This window comes from Gouania willdenowi, unplaced genomic scaffold, assembly GCF_900634775.1.
Source record: "Gouania willdenowi unplaced genomic scaffold, fGouWil2.1 scaffold_119_arrow_ctg1, whole genome shotgun sequence".
Taxonomy (NCBI): Eukaryota; Metazoa; Chordata; class Actinopteri; order Blenniiformes; family Gobiesocidae; genus Gouania; species Gouania willdenowi.
In genome coordinates, this window is record NW_021144867.1 from 229055 (window position 1) to 248468 (window position 19414).

General features: G+C 35.9%; 1 protein-coding gene across 3 annotated transcripts in view; it reads left to right on the forward strand.

The window, feature by feature from the left end:
• camsap2b (calmodulin regulated spectrin-associated protein family, member 2b) overlaps nt 1-19414 on the forward strand; it is a 47870-nt gene that overhangs the window by 16961 nt on the left and 11495 nt on the right. For 2 of the 3 annotated variants that reach the window (XM_028440818.1, XM_028440817.1), the window contains exons 3-14: nt 4193-4357; nt 5152-5238; nt 9954-10092; nt 11512-11651; nt 13565-13655; nt 14997-15068; nt 16102-16171; nt 16249-16521; nt 17455-18106; nt 18223-18270; nt 18650-18796; nt 18875-19058. In XM_028440818.1, the coding sequence (XP_028296619.1) occupies nt 4193-4357; nt 5152-5238; nt 9954-10092; nt 11512-11651; nt 13565-13655; nt 14997-15068; nt 16102-16171; nt 16249-16521; nt 17455-18106; nt 18223-18270; nt 18650-18796; nt 18875-19058 (2068 nt within the window). The remainder of the gene's footprint in view (nt 1-4192; nt 4358-5151; nt 5239-9953; nt 10093-11511; nt 11652-13564; nt 13656-14996; nt 15069-16101; nt 16172-16248; nt 16522-17454; nt 18107-18222; nt 18271-18649; nt 18797-18874; nt 19059-19414) is intronic. The other variant, XM_028440819.1, reaches the window with a different exon arrangement.

The following is a 19414-nucleotide window of genomic DNA, read 5'->3' on the forward strand; positions in this document are numbered from 1 at the left end:
ATGTAAACAAAGGCTTGAGGAAACTTGACTTTTACAATCAGGTGAACAAAAAGCTGCACAGCAGCTCTGAGTGTGTAAACAAAACACACACACACACACACACACTTTAACTCCCAGGAAACATTTTGATCCTTTTTTAAGTCTTTTATCCCATTCCAGAGTTGATTCATTTTCCATTTATTTTCATCCTTCTTTCTTTAGTCCAGGTGTTCTCAACCTTGGGGTCAGGACCCCACTTAGGGTCGCGAGACACTTGGAGGGGGTCGTCAGATGCCTTCAAAAAACTATGTTTTTGAGCCCATTTTTGCTTATTTTTCCCTTTTTTTCTGCAACTACACCAAACTCACCATATTAACCTATTTTCATCACTTTTTCTTCTTTTATTTTTGCTCCTTTTAAAGCATTTTTGCTACATTACTCCAAAGACACTACTCCATCACATTTCAATGTATTTTCTGCACATTTCTTCCTCATTTTCAGCTTTTAAACCCTTTCCACCACTTTTAACCTCTTTTCACCATATTTCATGATTATCTTTGCCAATTTATTCACATTCACTATTTGTCATGCCTATTATTTACCAGTTTAAACTAATTGTATTTAATATTGACACTTTGAACCCTTTTTACCTCTTTTTCTGTTTGTTTTTGCCCACTCTCATTTGCAACTTTTAACCAATTTCTGTGGTTCTTAAAATCCCATTTCACCACCTTTTTTCTTCACTTTTAACCCATTTTAATTTTTAATTATTTGACTTTCCTAGAATCATACCAACCAAACATGCTGAATAGTAAAGGTGGAGTGTTATATCTTGCGACACGATGTCGTGATATTAAAACGTCTTGATATGTATCGTCCACATTGTTTTTATTTCTTTATTTTCCTCTTGAGTTGAAAAAGTCAAACCCAGAGTAAAAATGTCAGTAAGTCCAGATTAAAAGTCAGTGTGCTTATTTTTACAGCTGACATTCTATTGTTTTATCGTATCGTTGTCACACACCTACTATTTAACCTTTTATCATTATTGTATTCTTATTATAGGCGTCTGTTTTTAGGGGGTAGCAGTGTATCAAAAACACTGGAAAACCAAACTTAGTTAAAAAACAAAAAGAGACACAAGATTTTAGTTGACGTTATGAGTTTGCTGCACATTCAGTCACGTGTTATCCAGTGAAAGATAGTGAGTAAATGTGTGATTTTTGTCTCAAATAAACAAGCATATGAGGCATTTCTGTGTCATGTTGGCACCTGATTTTTTAAAAAAAGAGGAAAAAAAGACAGTTTAAATGGATTTTTTTCCATTTCAGAACAGGAATTCTGCGTTTTCTGTCTATTGTTGGCCTTATTTTAAAATGATCCCTAACTCACAGTCACTTTTATGTCATTTTGTGGCATTTCAAATAAATTTCAGTCTCTGTTTTCACAGATTTTGATCAACTACGTCCTTCTTTTTCATGACAATTTATAACTACTACAACTACTAACACATGCAACAAAGTAACTCAAAGTAAAAGCATGAAGCCAAAGTCATTGGAAGATAAAGATTTACATTTACTTACTTTTACTGGCTGAGGTGTGGATGGTTATTTAAGAGAAAAGCAAGACAGACGTGTGCACAGAAACTCCTTCAGGTCTTTAAAGATTTACAATTTTATGCAAATTAAATCCTCAGAGAGTTTTTAAGGATATCAGTTTTTCTCCATCTTCATCCTTTGGTTAAGCTGCTGCTTGGCTTCTGTCTGTCTCTGTCTGTCTGTCTGTCTGTCTGTCTGTGATGAAAATGATCCCAAAAACACACAAAACTGTTTCAAAATGAACAGAATTTCAACAGAAATACACAAAATTAATCCAACAAATGTATGTTATATAAAGAATACTATTTTTATGAATTTATTATTAATGTATTCATTAAATTGAATATTTAATTTAATTATTTTTAGATTATTATATTATTAAAACTGTGATGGACTGACGCTCTATCCAGGGTGTACGCCCGCCTAGTGTCCCATGACAGCTGGAGATGAACACAATCAGACCCCTCCCACCCTGAAACAATAAGCAAAATGAATTGGAATGGGAAATGGATTGATTTATAGTAAATAAAACACACAAGAGGATAAGAACACAGAGAAATACTCCACAGACACAAAAATCAACAAAATGAAAACAAATACACAAAAATCACTTAAAACAACAATAAAAACGCACAAAACAACTCAAAAAACACAAAGCATCAACAAAAACTCACTACACGACAACAAAAACACACAAAACGACTCCACAAAAGCAAAAAAACTACTCTAAAAACACAAAACAGGACAAAAAAAACACAAAACAACTCCAAAAACACGCAGAATGACTCCAAAACACAAAATAAGAACAAAATAAACACAAAAGGACTCCAGAAAGACACAAAACGACTAAAAAAAAAAAAACATAAAATTGGAACAAAATAAACCCAAAACAACTCTAAAAACACACAAAATGACTTCATGAACACAAAACTGCTCTTGTTTGACTCTCATCATGTTGTTTGATTGAAATGAAACATGATTTTTTCATTCTGTGAATGTTTGTGTAAATCCTCTCTGTGCGTGACCATCGTGTCTTTAGTCCAGAGGCAGATGTTGGACTTTAAACTTTCCTCCCTGAGGTGTTTTTTTTAACCTTTAATAAAACATGAATATCATGGGTTTATCGGGATTGATGTTTCAGGGATTCTGAGTCGACACCTTAAACCCATAGTTGTTCACGTTATGAGAACACAGCGTGAGAGCATGAATCCTGATGTTATTCCAGATGATTGGTGGAACAATTTGTTGTTTCGTGCACGTGTAAATGAGTTAATGTGACTCACACACACACGTAGAGACAGACTTTGTGTTGTTATTAGTGACGGTGTGCAGACTTTTCTGATATTATTCACAATTTTATTCATGTAGAAATGACTTCATAAAACAGGCTAATGCTAATGCTAACTGACTGATGGGGATCAAACTCACTCTGTGAGGGTGAATAATGTGTGAATAGTGGATGATTGTTTGGTGTTCAACACTACAAACATTTACGCTAAATTCACACAGAGAACTGAACCTTGAGAATATTTAACAATGTGAACTTTTCATCATAATTCTTTATTGGAATTAACCGGAAAATGGAAATAGCTTTAGCACATTTATTTGAGCGTTCATTCACAAATATTACAATTGAAAACATTTTAACAAGGGTTGCAAAATTCTGTGAATTTTCAGTTATTAACTTTCCCTCTTTTATTTTTTTTATTTATGTATTTATTTTGAAAATACCGTATATGTATATATATATATTTTTTTTTTTTTTAAACTAAAAACTTTCCCGGTTCATTTAACTGGGATGTTAAATAAAGTTTTGAAAATATCTGAATTGACAAGATAAAAATAAGTAAATAAATAAAAAATTGCCCAATTTTTCTATTTTTATTGGAAATGTTTTCCTGAGTTGATGAGATTAAAACAACTTAAAAAAAATAAATAAATGATGCCCTGTTTTTTGTTTTTATAGGATATATTTTTAGTTTTTTTCTGAGTCAATGAGATCATTTTACAAAAGGAAAAACCGAAAAATATTTCTCAGAAAAACAGGGCCACATTTTTTAATTTACTTATTTTTATCTCGTCAATTAAAATAAGACCTTCTTTCTTCTTCTTTGAATGCAATAAGCCTCCGTAGCATCAGTTGTTTAAAAGTTGCTTCCAATTTTCGGTTAATTCCAATAAATGGGGGCTCGTCCGGAATCTCGAGATCTGCCCCTGAAATCGTGCACGGGGGAGCCACGTCAGAAATAAAAAAAAAAGCAAAATGTTCAATCTGAAGTGTGACTTTTGACATGAATGAATGAATGAATGAATGAAAATATGTGGAAATGTGTTAGTATAAAAATACTTATTGTTACATTTATTCACATTTTCGTCTCCACTTCAAGTTGAAATTAAAGTCGTCCACTTGCAAATGTTTTTTTTTAAAGACACAGAGTTGTGTGGTGTGGTTTAGGGAAATTGTCCAGACTTCTCTGATATTATTCAGATTTTTAACTCATGTATTCATTACTGCATGGCTAATGCTAATGCTAACAGAGTGTGAGCCTGAATGTTGGGAATCAAACTCACTCATATGAAGTGAATATTGTGTGAACAGTAGATGATTGTTTGTGCAGAGCTCCCACCTGGCCCTCATGGACACCCTGATGATGGCGTACACGGTGGAGATGGTGAGCGTGGAGCGAGTGACGTGCTGCATCAGCAGATTCTCCCACGGAGACGGACACGCCCACCAGATGCCGTACGACACGGAGGACGCCGTCACCACCTGGATCAACAAGGTCAGCGCTGATGTGGACCAGTTAGGATAGGACGGGATTCAAACCAACAACGCTGGAGCTAATGCTAACGCTAACGGTTCAGAAAGGCATATACAGTCTGTGTCTCATTTGTTTCCACTGGAATTTAAGCTCGAGAATATTCAAAAATGTAAACTTTTCATGGGAATTTTTTTTTGGAATTAACCAGAAATTGGGATCATCCATCCACAAATAATACAATTTAAAAAAACCATAACATTTTGACAATGGTTGCAAAATTCTGGGATTTTTTTATTAGAAATGTTTCATCTTTTCTATTTTTTTAATTCTAATTAATAACTTAATTTTATTTATTAAAAAATAAATACAAAAAAAAAATACTTTTCTTTTTAACAGGGATGTTAAAAAAAGTCAGGGAAATATATTTTAACATCATCTTAAATGTTATTAACAGTTGTTTAAAAGTTACTTCCAGTTTCCGGGTAATTCCAATAAAAAATTCCCATGAAAAGTTTCTTTTTTTTTTTTTTTAATTCCTGTAAAAACACACATACTGACACACACACACACACACACACACACAATGATTCTGTCCCACCACCAAGAATCTAGAATCAGACACGTCACATGATCAAACGGGATCTAAAAAAAAAAGATGAAAGAAACAACATGTCAACAAAGGTAAAAACCACCATAGAAGTGGACGTATGAGAGGAGGAAATCATGATGGTCTTTGATGGAAAAATACCAATATTAAACAAAAAAGAATGTGTGTAATGTGACTCCGCCCTCTTTCTGTGTGTGTTGCTGTGAAGGTGAATGAACACCTGAGGAACATCCTGGTGGAGGAGCAGAAGCTGAGAGACGCTGCGGTCCAGGAGACAAACACTGCTGCACACAAGGTGAGAACGCGTCACACAAAGAAGCTGCTTTATGTTTCTGACATTTATGGGGGCTCGTCCAGGATCCAGACATCTGACCCTGAAACCGTGCACAGGGGGAGCCATGTCAGAAAGAAATATATATAATAAAATGTTTCTTACCCTTCCATAGGGAGGTCTGGTGATGGTCACAATTAAGCAATAAAATAAATACATTTATTTCATTGCAATAACAAAACATGCATTGCTGTCTCATAATGATTGCACTTCTTGTAGTGTTGACCTTTGACAGCAAGTGAAAAAAGAAAGAAAGAAAATGGGCAAAATGTTCAATCAGAAGTGTGACTTTTGACCTGATTGATTTTCCAAAATGAGTAGAAAATACATGTATGTGTAAAGCTGTTTGTATATAAACACTAGATAATTATTTATTACACTATAGCAGACATGGGAACCCCAAAGTAAATGCACAAAATGATCCCAAAAACACAGAAAATGACAGATTAATACATAGAATGACATCAAAAATACACAAAAAGGCTCCGAAGACACACAAGATGACAGAAATGTACATACATTGACTTCGAAAACACACAAAATGACATAAAAATACATAGAATGACACTAAAAGCACATTAAATGCCAGAAAAATACATAGAATGACGACAAAAATAAACAAAAGGACTCCAAAAACACAAAATTACCGAAAAATATATAGAATAATGACAGAAATACACAAAATAACTTCAAAAACACACAAAATGATGACAAAAATACACAAAATAACTTCAAAAACACACAAAATTGCAGAAAAATACACAAAATGATGACAAAAATACACAAAATGACAACAAAAATTCACAAAATGACTCCAAACTGAGTAGAATATATGTAATGCTGTTAGTATAAAAACAGTTTTATTGTTACGTTTCTTCACATTTGTCGTTAAGCTCTTCACTTGTTCATGTTTGTTTAAACGTGTGAAGTGTAAACTCAGACACTTTTATCAGATCATATAAATAAAGGAGAGTCTCTCTGCACAGCTGCCGTGCACGTCTGCGTGTGCACGTTGCACATGCGCTGCATTGAATCAAAGGAACAGATGAGCCCAGTCTCTTACCAGCTGCACACACAGACACACAGATGTGGGCGTGGCTTATAGAAACGTGGTGAGGAGGAGAGAAAGGAAAGAAAAGGAAAAGACACTGAGGGATGTGTGTGAGCTGCAGGGGGCGGAGCTTGTTACGTAAGCACACAGTGACTCAGTCAAGAGGAACAAACACAGACGTCAGACGTCGTCCTCTTTGATTCACTGAACAACAGTGTGTGAACGTCACTACACTTATTTTATGGTTTTACACTCACACAGTAAGTGCAGTTAAAAGGAATACGACCAGATCACTATTTATTATACTACAGTAGGGCTGGGCAATATGCCTGGGAAATGTATCACGATATAAGTGTTTCATGTCAGTCGATATTGATAATTATTGATTCGTTTTTTTAAGGACCAGAAGAAAAATAGCCAAATTATAAAACTTTTATTTTAAATTTAACATTTAACATTTAAAAAGAGATCAACACAACTATGGCAAGAACATTTAAATAACTGCTTAATCAAACGGTTCTGGGTTTTTTCTAACGGAGAATTTATCTGACATTCTATCACATCGTATTGATATTGATCACACATCGATCGCGATACATATTGTTATCTTTTTATCTCCCAGGCCTATACTACAGCAGACATGGGAAGTGTGCTGACCCCAAAGTAAAAGTACAAAATGACTCTAAAAACACACAAAATGACAGAAAAAATACACAAAATGATGACAAAAATACACAAAATTACTACAAAAATACACAAAATGACAGAAAAATACTCAAAATGACTCCAAAAACATGAAAAATGACAGAAAAAAATACATAGAATAATGCCAAAAATGCACAAAATGGCAAATACTAAATACATATAATGACAAAACAAATAGTCAAAATAACAGAAATAAAAAAAATTCACAAAATTATACAAAACGGCTCAAGAAACGCACAGAACTACAATGAAAGACCACAAAAAACATAAATACAAATGATTTAATAAAAAAAAAAATACATTTTACTAAATTACTTCAAAAACACAAGAAATGGCAACACAAAGAACAAAAACACAAAAAAGACAGAAAATACATGTAATGATTTTTTTTTTCTAAATACAGTTAATAAATATATTTTATTTTATTTGACTTTTTTTTCTAAATTTATTGACTAGAAAAAAATAAAAACAGTTATTAATAATGTTTAACTAAATGGCAGAAAAATACACAAAAAACTGCAAAAGTACAAGAAATTTTTCCAAAACCACAAAATAACGTCAAAAACAGGCAAAAAAGTTTCCTTCTTTGTGCTCCAGTCATTAAACATACTTTAGATTTCTGATCTTGATAAAAGTCGTTTAAAGAGCTTTTCAGCTCAGATGTAGAGCTGAGCTGATTAAAATAAGACTCGTTTCTGCTTTGATGACGACAGTGAAGTGTGAACTCTGCAGTCAAACCTTTGGTAATGAACCATATCTGTTTATTTATTGGTGGTAGAGTCCGTGAAGTGCTTTAGTTTATTTTCAGCATGTTGTTAAAGAGATCTTTGTTCTTCAAAGAGCTGCAGGATGTCACATGTAATCAGATTACCAGCGTTAGAGAACAACTTGTGTCTCCTGTGGGAGTTTATGTTCAAACTTTCCACGTGTCAAAGTTACACACTAAATAAACATGTTTATATTCTGCTCAAATCAAATGTATTTGGTATGAAGTCATGTTGTTGATTGTTTTTAGTCCAACTCTTCACATTTTAGTCAAACCATTTCAAACAATTTGCCCTATTTTGCTGTAAAAATGTAAGTGTGACTGCCCTCTATGGGTTGAAATCCTGCTATTACAACCTAATGTTCCTATTGGCTGAGATTGGGATGTTTTGGTGGCTTCTTATGTCACTGTTGGCCCCGCCCCTCCCATTTAAACTATTACCTGTGGGCGTGTCTTAACTGTTCCAGGAGCCCCACCCATAATCAAGGTATTTGGTTTTTATTCGTAGAAATCTATATTTGCAAAGCTCAAAGTTTTCCCAGGCTTATATCACATGATGGTGGCCATTTTTAAGCTCACATTGTTGAAAGAACAACTTTTATGACATTTTTTGCAAACTTTCTCAAATTATTTCACAAAAATAAAATACTCTCACTTTGAACCCATTTTATTTGTGATGAAACGAAATAAAATGGGTTCAAAGTTGGAACGTCTCGTCCTCGGTCAGCTGCTCACACACACACACACACACACACACACACACACACACACACACACACACACACACACACACACACACACACACACACACACACAGACAGATGAACACATGACGCATTGATTGTTGGAGTGTGAAAAGTGTGAATCTGTGATCTTGTGACTGCAGAGTTTGTGTCTCACTGTCTTTGCTTTTCTTAAAGTCTTTAAAAACACATTATTTTTGTTATTTCATAATACTTTGAGGTTTTTTTCACAGAAATGAAACTAAACCTTTAATATTTCATCATTCTTGTAAAATTCAGGGAACAGGGAAACATTATTGAAAAGTTGTGACGCATAAACCAAGTTCATCATCTAAAGATCAGAACTGCACTTCCCACAATCCCTCACTTCATGTGAACCCTTCAGATGCTTTGTTGCTCATTGCGTGTGTTCGTCATCCCTCATTCCCTCAAACCAGTTCCTTCTTCTTCTCTGAATAAAACACAAACATTATTTTACTAAAGTCGTGTAAACGTGTGGAACGCTACGGAAAAACTACAATTTCTTGGGACATGGCGCGTGTTTAATCTACTTCCTGTGGGCATGGCATTCTACTGTAATTTAATCAGTAAAGAGAAGGAGATGTGAGCGCAAAAGCACAATGGACAGGTTTTCAAAATAAAACAATGCATATGGGAAAAAAAAAACCCCTGAATTCCAATATTTCACTGTTTTTTTTTTTTTCTTTTTGTGTATTTTCTGTAATTTAGTGTATTTTTCTGGAATTGTGTTTTTCTCTTGTGTATTTTTTGTCCTTTTGTTTATTTTTGTTGTCCTTCTGTGTTTTGTTGCTCTTTTCTGTATTTTTCTACATTCTATTTATTTTTTTTATATTTTTCTGCAATTGTGTTTTCCTCGTGTATCTTTTGTTCTTTTCTGGATTTTTCTGTAGTTTTGTGTATTTTTCTGTAATTGTCCATATTTTTTTGTCCTCTTGTTTATTTTTTCAGCAAATTTTTTGTGTATTTTTGTTTTTCTTTTATGTGTTTTTCAACAGATTTTTGACGTCTTTCTGCGTCTTTTTATGTCATTTTGTGTGTTCTTGTTTTGTGTATTATTTTTCTTCTCATTTTGTCCTTTTATTTTGGGGTCACATGTGGCCATTCACTGTTTTTCCAGCCTAACTGTATGTTTTTAGTTGCTTTCTAATTCATTTTATGAAAAATCGGGGGCTTGTCCGGAACTTAATTATACTTCTTTTTTAAAACTTTATTTTTTATGGCCTGAAACCAAAGACACTGCAAATTTGAGTAATGTAGAGCTAAACTACGGTTGCTATTGCCAGTATCAATTTCAATCAGTGGGGGTAATCCCAGACTGTGGTTATCTGTACGTAGCCCCGCCCTCTGGCAACGCAGTGTGCGCAATGTTATTGTTATTTTTCCATGGTTACAGGCTCGGTATCGGAGGGATCTGGGCCAGAGAAACGCCCCATCACTGCCCCTGGTGGACAATCTGCTGAAAGACAACACGGACGGCTGTGCTCTGACCGCCCTTCTGCACTTCTACTGCCCACAGGCCGTCAGGCTGGAAGGTGGGCTCTGTTAAAGCCACGCCCACTTTAGATCGATCGCTGACCTTTCTGTCTATTGTAACACACACACGTGTCACTGTCATAGCCTCTCTTATACAAGGGTAAACTCCAAAAACACACAAAACACTGCAAAAACACAGATAAATTCCTCCAAAAATGTGCCAAATGACTCCCAAAAATCAAAAAAAGCTCTAGACAACGAAACAATGAGAACATGACAACCAAAAGTTACCCCAAAAACACACAAGGCCAACAAGAATAAACCAAATGACAACAAAAATACACAAAATGATGACAAAAACAGAAAACTTACTCCAAAAATGACTTTTACATGAAAATGGAAGTAAAACCTTTAATATTTGATCATCCTTGTAAAGTAAAAACACTGATTCAGGGAACAGGGACACATGTAGTTGTGATTCAGAAACCAAACAACTGTTCAGGTTGGTCACACACATTTGTTTTGGATTGATATGGAATACGTTTATATCAGACATCAGCAACTTTTATCACAAAAACATGAGAATGAAACATTAGGGGTACGTTTGGTCTATTTTTGTGTATCTTTTTGTTGGCGTTTTGTGTTGCAATGCAATTTTGTTTTTCTTTTGTGTAGTTTTGGCATTGTATGTATTTTTCTGTACTTTTCTATAATTTTGTTGTCCTTTCTGTTTTTTTTTCTGTTTTTGTTTTTTTTGTGTATTTTTTCTGGATTTTTCTTGTCCTTTTGGGTATTTTTATCCTTTTGTTTTTTTTGTCATCCTGTACCTTTTTGTAGATTATTTTTTTCCTTTTGTGGATATTTCTTTAACTTGATGTATTTTAGTTTTTAGTTTTTTTTCTTCTTTTGTGGATTTATGTTGTGGTTTTTTGTGTGTTTTCCTGTACTTTTCTGTAATTGTCTTGTCCTTTTATGTTTTTGTTGTCCTTCTGTGTCTTTTTATGTTGTCAGTTTGGTGTGTTTTTGACATGTTTGACAAGGTGTCTTTGTTTAGACTTTACTGTACATAGAGATGAAGATCCAGACAAAGGTCTCTGCACTGCTCCCTGGTGGTGGGAGGAGCTACTGATCCGTTTCATGTGAAAACAAAGGTTGCGTTTGATTAAAGTTTAAGGCTCACATTTGGTTTTATTTTTTAAATAATGAGAAAAAGCTGCAACTTTTAGCCTCGGCTGATGTAAGACACACAAGCACGTGCACAAGGAGGCGGAGTCAGAAATGCCCTGATGAGTCATGCAGGAACTGAGGAATGTTTGAATGTTTGTGTCAGAGTTTTAAACCATTGGAAAACCGGCGGCAAAGTGGAGGGAATGTTGTTGTTTCAAAGCTAAACAAAGTCTTATCTCTTCCTTCTCTTCCTGTCTATGGTCTGTGTGCGTCCCCCCCACCCCACACACACACCCTACATTGACCCACAGACGTGTGTCTGAAGGAAACCATGTCTCTGGCCGACTGTCTGTACAACCTGCAGCTGGTGCAGGAGTTCTGCAGGAAGAACCTCAACCACTGCTGTCATTTCAGCCTGGAGGACATGCTGTATGCACACGCCTCCATAAAGGTATCACTGATCTTATAGAAGCATGAAGAATCAAGAGCTAAACTGCAAAAACACACAAAATAACTTCTAAAATGCACAAAATGACTCCAGAAATACACAAAACACTGCAAAAACATGTTAAATGACTTCAGAAGTGCACAAAACACTGCAAAAACACAGAAAAAAAACCTAAAAAAATGTACAAAACACTGCAAAAACACACAAAACACTGCTAAATCACACAAAATAATGACAATCTCAACCAAGCATGAAGAATCAAGAGCTGAAGTTAGCCCCTTAGGGTTTTGGAGGAGAGTTTTTTTTTAACGGTTAAACAGTGTTTCTGTGCAGGAGGTTTTTTTGTTTTAAATTTGGTCCAATCACTGTGGACGTCCACAAGCAGCTCACACTGTGTGAGTGAATCTAATGCAGAGAGTGGGCGGAAACTCTGGATTCCAGTCACGAGTCCAGCAGACGGGGACCTCCCATTCAAACCCACACTTTAACACTTTCAGCATTCATCTCCTCTTCTATGATAGATAACTGCAAAAACATGCGAAATTATAAGAAAAACACATAAAATAACTCCAAAAACACACAAAACGATGAGAAAAATATACACAAAACAATGTAAAAACACAAAATTACTCCAAAAATACATAAAATGATGAGAAAAATACACACAATGACTGTAAAATGCTGCAAAAACACAGAAAATAACTCCAAAAACGCACAAAAACCCATACACTGCAAAAAAAAGAAATACTTAAAAAATACACATAAAGACTCCAAAAACACTGCAAAAAAACCTGAAAACTTCTTCAAAAATGCATAGAATGACTTCAAGAACACAGAACATGACTCCAAAAACACACAAAAATACTCTAGACAACAAAACAATGAGAAAAACACACAAAATGACTCAAACAACAACAAAATCACTTGAAAAACACACAAAACACTGCAAAAACACACACAATGATTACAAAAACACCAACTTACTCCTAAAATACACAAATGTTACACACACACAAAATGACTCTGGAGAACAAAACAACAAGGAAAAACACAAAATGACAACCAAAAATGACCCCAAAACACACAAAATGAGTAAAAATATACATATGAATGAATATGACAAAAACCCACACATTTTTTTATTTTCCTGTCTTTATTCTGTCGATCAATCATTATTCTTCTGTGACATCAGATCAGACCAATCACATTTTAGTGATGAAAGTTGTGCGTCTGCGGTGTAAACACGCACAATCTATCGATATCTATAAAGCAAGGAACCTCTGTCTGTCTGTGTATGTGTGTGTTCCTCAAATATCTCTGCAAATCAGGCTCAGATTGACCTGAGACTTTCAACATGGCTGCTGCTTGGTTCAAGGGTGTGCAACATCAGATTTGTTTGGACTGCAATGATACCGTTAATAAATAATTTCATAACGTTGTCTTGAATGCAGCTTTGCAGAACAGCTCAATGTTGACAGGTAGTCATGGTAACTCAGGAAGTTTAAAGGTGTGTAGAATCTACAGGAGTGACTGCACAAAGGGCTTTTAAAAATTAATAAAGTGGGTTTAATATCCTGAAAAAAAAAACACCCCGTAAATATTAATCAGCAGTTGTGCTCAGTGAGTAACGTTTGTAACTAAAATGAGTAATGATAATAATAATAAATTGTGTGTGTATGCGTGTGCGTGCGTGTGTGTGTGTGCGTGCGTGTGTAATTCAGAATTAAATTTGCATTAGGAATTGAGTGTTTACAAGGTCAGTTTAAAGAGAATTTAACTTTTATTCTGAATTAAAGCTCCAGTGTAAACCATCCATGAAAAGGTTACTGAGCTGTTGTTGTTACTAAGCAACAGATGACACTGATGGTGCGTTTAATGACGTGTGTGCGTGTGCCTGTGTGTGTGTGTGTATACAGACTAACTACCTGGTGCTGATGGCTGAGCTCTTCTGGTGGTTTGAAGTTGTGAAACCGTCATTCGTGCAGCCCAGAGTCTTCAATCCAAACGGTAGGTTAGCATCGTAGCATGATGCGCTAACGTTAGCGTGCGATTATTACCATGTTGTGCACATGTTATGGCCTGTAATCTGTGTACTGTTCCAAATCCAAATAACAAATAAACAGTGGTTATTTTGTTTTACTGACTTAAAACCAAAACAGAAATACAGAATAATAACAAACCAGACAAACGGCATTTTTCTGTTTTGAAATAAATTATTCTGTTTGTGATATTTGGATATTCATGGGAAACTAGGACGAGAGCTTCATGTTTTGATCTCACCACACAGAGGGACTTTTACTGTGCTGCGTTTGCTAAAATGATCTTGTATCATGTTGTCACACCGATGGTAAAGAGGTGTAATTTGTGTGTCGATGTTGATGTTTCATTAAAGAGTTATTGATGCTGGAAGTTTGAATCTGTGAATATCTGCCAACTTTACCGTACAGTGTTACGGTCCAGATAGTATCCAAATAAACTGGTGACTGACTATCGACTGTGAGGCTGGTGTGAGGAACAATAGATGTTAGAACTTCTACCATTTGACACTTTTGCAAAAACAATTACAGCTTTTTTGAAGGTAGTAAATAATATTTTTTGCACGTTATAATACCGCTAGCCACTAACGGCAGCCGTCAACACACACGGAAGTTGATCACAAGAAACAAGGAGCACCAGTAGATTCATTACACCACCTCTGGTTCCTTTAATCACACATCATGTGCATGTTTTACATCTTTTTTTTAAATTTTTCTTTGATTTATTTATGCCTTCATAATGTTTCATTTCACCAGTTCATCAGTAATGTGACTTATGTGTTGCTCCTTTTTTTCTGGTAGTAAAAGTCTGTGGGTTCCTCTGTGTGGTGAGGATCAAAACATGAAGCTCTCGTCCATAGTTTAAATATCAAATATCTCACAAACAAGATTTAACTTTAAAACTTGTGTATTTTTTACATCTTTCTGTGTTTATGTAATTTTGTATGTTCTTGTTTTGTGTATTATTTTTCTTCTCATTTTGTCCTTTTATTTCGGGGTCACATGTGGCCATTCACTGTTTTTCCAGCTTATCTGTTGGTTTTTGTGGCCTTCTAATCCATTTTATGAAAAACCGGGGGCTTGTGCGGGACTTAATTCTACTTCTTTTTTTAAACGTTTTTTTCCTTGTGGCCCGAAACCAAATATACTCCAAAGCTAAACTGCGGTTGTTATCGTCAATATCAATTTCATCCCCTGTGTGTGTGTGTGTGTGTGTGTGTGTGTGTGTGTGTGTGTGTGTGTGTGTGTGTGTGTGTGTGTGTGTGTGTGTGTGTGTGTGTGTGTGTGTGTGTGTGTGTGTGTGTGTGTTTAGCTTCCTCTGAGCCTGTGGTGGTGAGTCCGTTCAAACAGAGCCGTGCAGACACAGAGAGCGCTCAGACAGAAGGTACACACACATTACACAACATTAACGTGTGTATGTGTGTGTGTGTGTGTCCGTGACGTGTGTTTCACAAATATGATCCAAAGAAAAAAAGGAAACTCATAACGTTGTATTATATGGAATTATCATTATTATTATTAGAGATTTATACATTATGTTTTTCTGACTTTACAGAAATTTACCAGATTTTTTTATTTCAATGTTTGTGTTTTTTTATTTATGTGAGAATTTTTTATTTCCCTGCTATAAACAGTGAATTTTGTAATTCATTTATTTTTTCAAATATTGTTTATTTTTAAGTTTTTTTCTTTTTTTTAAATAAAGATGGATAAACAGCAACAATAATAGTAATGATATTTAAAAGAAAGGTGAAATTAGGGAGAAAAAGGGGAAAAGGAAAACACCAGATAATAATCATCACATTGAAAAGAATAAAAATAATAATAAAAATAGCAATAATATAGCAGCAATAAAAAAGTTAATAATATAGTAGTAATAATAATGATAATTATAACAGTAATAATAGTTATAATAATAATAATAATGTAATATTATAGGATATATTATATATGAGTAATATAATAATTATATAGTTTTGATAGTTTGACATAATAATACTATTAATACTAATAATAGTCATAGTGATTATAATTAATATTATTATTATTATTTAAATAATAATTCTATTAATAGCAATACTATTATAATAACATTAATAATAAAGCTAATAGTTACAATAATAATAATAGTCATGTTATAGATAATAATATGAGTAATATTATTAATAATAGTTTCAATATAAATTATGATATAACAGTGAAATAATTGTAGTTTTATAATAATGAGTAATATTGTAATATTCAGTTCATTTCCGACATGGTAAAGTAAGAAAATACAAATAATCATTAAATATGACCTTTAATTTTTCATTTATTAATTTTTCCGCCCTCTGGTGGATACTTTAATTAATGCAACAGCTGTTTCCACTGATGATGTGTGAATAAATGTGTGATTAAATGTGTGATGAACACTACAGGTATAATGAAGAGATCGTCCTCTGTGTCTCATGCTGACATCTGTGTGGGGGCGTGGCCTAAAGAGAAAAGGTCTCTACAACACAACTACTACGCTTTGATTCATTAACTCATTCTGTATTTATTAATAACATCCTCATGTCCTTTAGCTCCTCCGCTCGTGGCGTCTCCTTTGAGATCCCTCTAGATGGAGGCCCCTCCTCCCTCCCCTGTGAGGCTCCGCCCCTCCGCTCTATGACTCGTTCAGTGAGCAGTGACGACGGCCTGAGCCTCAGAGAACGTTTTAGACGAGGAGGAGACGTGAAGCTCTTCCACGTGTCTCCTCTGACGCCCCTCACACACGTCAACGGACAACAGGAGGACTACAACTCCCACAAGCCACTGGGGCGCAACAACACCTTCTCTGTCAAGAACCACAGCAGGTACAAACACTCTTATCACAGGGGGCAAGGCCACAAACATCTGAACTGAGGGTCACATGATCAACATTCATGTCAGCATTAGAATAATGAGCAATTAGAGCATTAACAGTAACGCAGGAAACGACAAAGAAACTGTATGTTTTTCTGTCCTTTTTTTGGAGTAATTTGTGTGTATTTGTTGTCATTTTGTTTGTATTTGTTTTCCTTTTGTGTATGCACTTTGTTAATGTTATTTTTTGTGTATTCTTAATTTTGTTTTGGTGTCATTTTTGTAATTTTTTTGTTGCTTTAATATTTTTGACTCTTTTTGTGTATTTTTCTAGTCGTTTTGTGTATTTTTGTTTGCTTTTTTCCTTTTGTGTATTCTGTAATTTCCTGGTATAATTTTTGGAGTCATTTTGCATTTTTTTGCTATTGTTTTTTGTATTTTTATGGGTTTTTGTGTGGTTTTCATTTATTTTTGATTGTTGTTTTTTATATTTTTGTCGTAGTTTTGAAATCGTTTGGTGTATTTTTCTTTTAACTTCTCATATTTTGTGTGTTGTTAGAGTAATTATTTGTATTTTGTTGTTTATGTGTGTCTTTTGGCCATTTTGTTTTTCTTTTTGTGTATTATCACATTTTTTGGTGTTATTTTGGAGTCATGTTGTGTATTTTTGCTGTTGTTTGTGTTTTTTTTTTCTTGTTATTGTTTTGTGCGTTTTGGTTGTGGTTTTGTCAATTTATGTAAAACCTTGGTTGTTGTTTTTATTATTTTTGTCATGGTTTTGTAGTCATTTTGTTGTAACTGTGCTATTTATGTTGTAACTTCTTATATTTGTCACTCATTTTGTGTTCCTGTTGTTGTTTTGTGCATTTACTTTTGGGGACCGTTAAAAATAAAGTCTATAAAGATGCATTAATAACAGCTTCTGTTATAAAACTGTTTCTCAGGTATGTAAACGGAGTACTTCCTGACAGCAGCATCAGCCCCAGCCATAACCACAGCACCCCCGTCAGCCCGTCCACGCCCCCAAGCATCGAGGAAGCGTTGAAGATCATCCACAGCTCTGAGCGGTCCCACGCCAGCCTGGGGGTCGGCCACGAAAGCTTTTTCCTCCACGGCGCCTCCACGGACCCTCCTCTTCCTCACGGAGCCGAGCCTCCTCTTCCTCACGCCGCCGAGCCTCCTCTTCCTCGCGGAGCGAAGGAGGCGCCCAACGACCCGGAGCTGAACTCTCTGTCCACAGACGAGCTGGACACGGGAATCCATGTCCGCACTGAGGACATCCAGAGCCTGGACGAGGACTCCTCCTCCTCCCTCAGAGACTACCCCGACATTGACCCGGACTGTGAGAGTGCCGCCACGCGCTCCTGTCCGCTGCCTGGGGGGGGCGGAGTCAGAACGCTCACTCACACCAAACCTGGAGGGGGGGCTTCAGTGCCGACACTCAACAGTCCTGGTTCACGTACGGGGGAGTCGGGGGGCGGCTTGGTGAGGATGACCAACTTTGCTGAGCAGAAGTTCAGGAAGTTGGTAGGAAGAAGCAGTGGAGGAACCACGGAGAACTCAGACGCCAGCGTGAACAGAACACCCCCCACTCAGGTTGGATGCACATAAATAATATCTATCTATCTATCTATCTATCTATCTATCTATCTGTAAAGCAATGAATCTCTGTTTGTCTGTGTGTGTGTTCCTCAAATATATCTGCAAATCAGGCTCAGATCAACCTGAGACTTTCAACATGGCTGCTGCTTGGTTCAAAGGTGTGCAATGTCAGATGTGTTTGGACTGCAATGATATCGTTCATCAATTATTTCATAAAACTGTCTTAAATGCAGTTTTGCAGAACAGCTCAATGTTGACAGGTAGTCATGGCAACTCAGGATATTTGGGAATTGAGTATTTACAAGGTTAAAGAGGATTTAACTTTTATTCTGAATGAAAGAGGAATTAAAGCTCCCACTTAAACCATCCATGAAAAATCTACTTAACCTCCCACTTTTCTATAGGAAGACATACTTCCTACGGACACTGCACTAGTTTAATCAATAATTTATCCTTATTCGTTCATAAATAAAATGCCAAATATTGATCAGATTTCAAACCACTGTTGTCCTTACATCAATGTTTGTGTGTTTCCAGAGCGCTGCTCCTCCTCAGCCAATCACATCAGCTCCTCCCTCCACCCCCAAACCCAGAGACCCCTCCCACGTCATTGCCTCTGAGATGATCCAGCTCAGGATGAAACTGGAGGAGAAACGCAGAGCCATCGAAGCCCAGAAGAAGAAGGTCAGCATCCGACCAATATCCGACCGTGATGTAGCATCCAACGCAAACGTAGCATTCAACGCTCTGCTCTGTGCGCAGGTGGAGGCCGCCTTCACTCGACACCGACAGAAAATGGGACGCACGGCCTTTCTGAACGTGGTGAGGAGGAAAGGAGTGACCAGCGTCGCCCCCACCTCGCAGGAGAACAAGGGCTCCATGGAGAGGGCGGAGAGGTGTAAACCTGACGGAGCCGCCCCCAAATCTCCCTGTGAAGATACTAGTGGTGCGCAACGAGGAACACACATTAAAATATACACAAACAACAACATAACTCGGACTCAATTTTAGCAACGAAATGTTGTCCACTCTTTAATCTACAATTCTATGTACTTTAAAGATGTTGCACTCTGACAAAATAAATGTGTATTCATTTTTAAAGTGACCCTGTTTGTCAAGCTGCATGCAAGTCTTAACCGATTCACACCATTCAAAGATCAAAATGTTCTGCTGCTTAGTGACAATGGTAATATGTAAAATGCTAACTCTCTTACTTTTAATGCAGTTTAAGGTTTTATGCAAATTAGGCTGCTTTTGCAATCCTTAGAGTGCTTGAGTGGGTCTGCTAGAGTGTGACAGCTG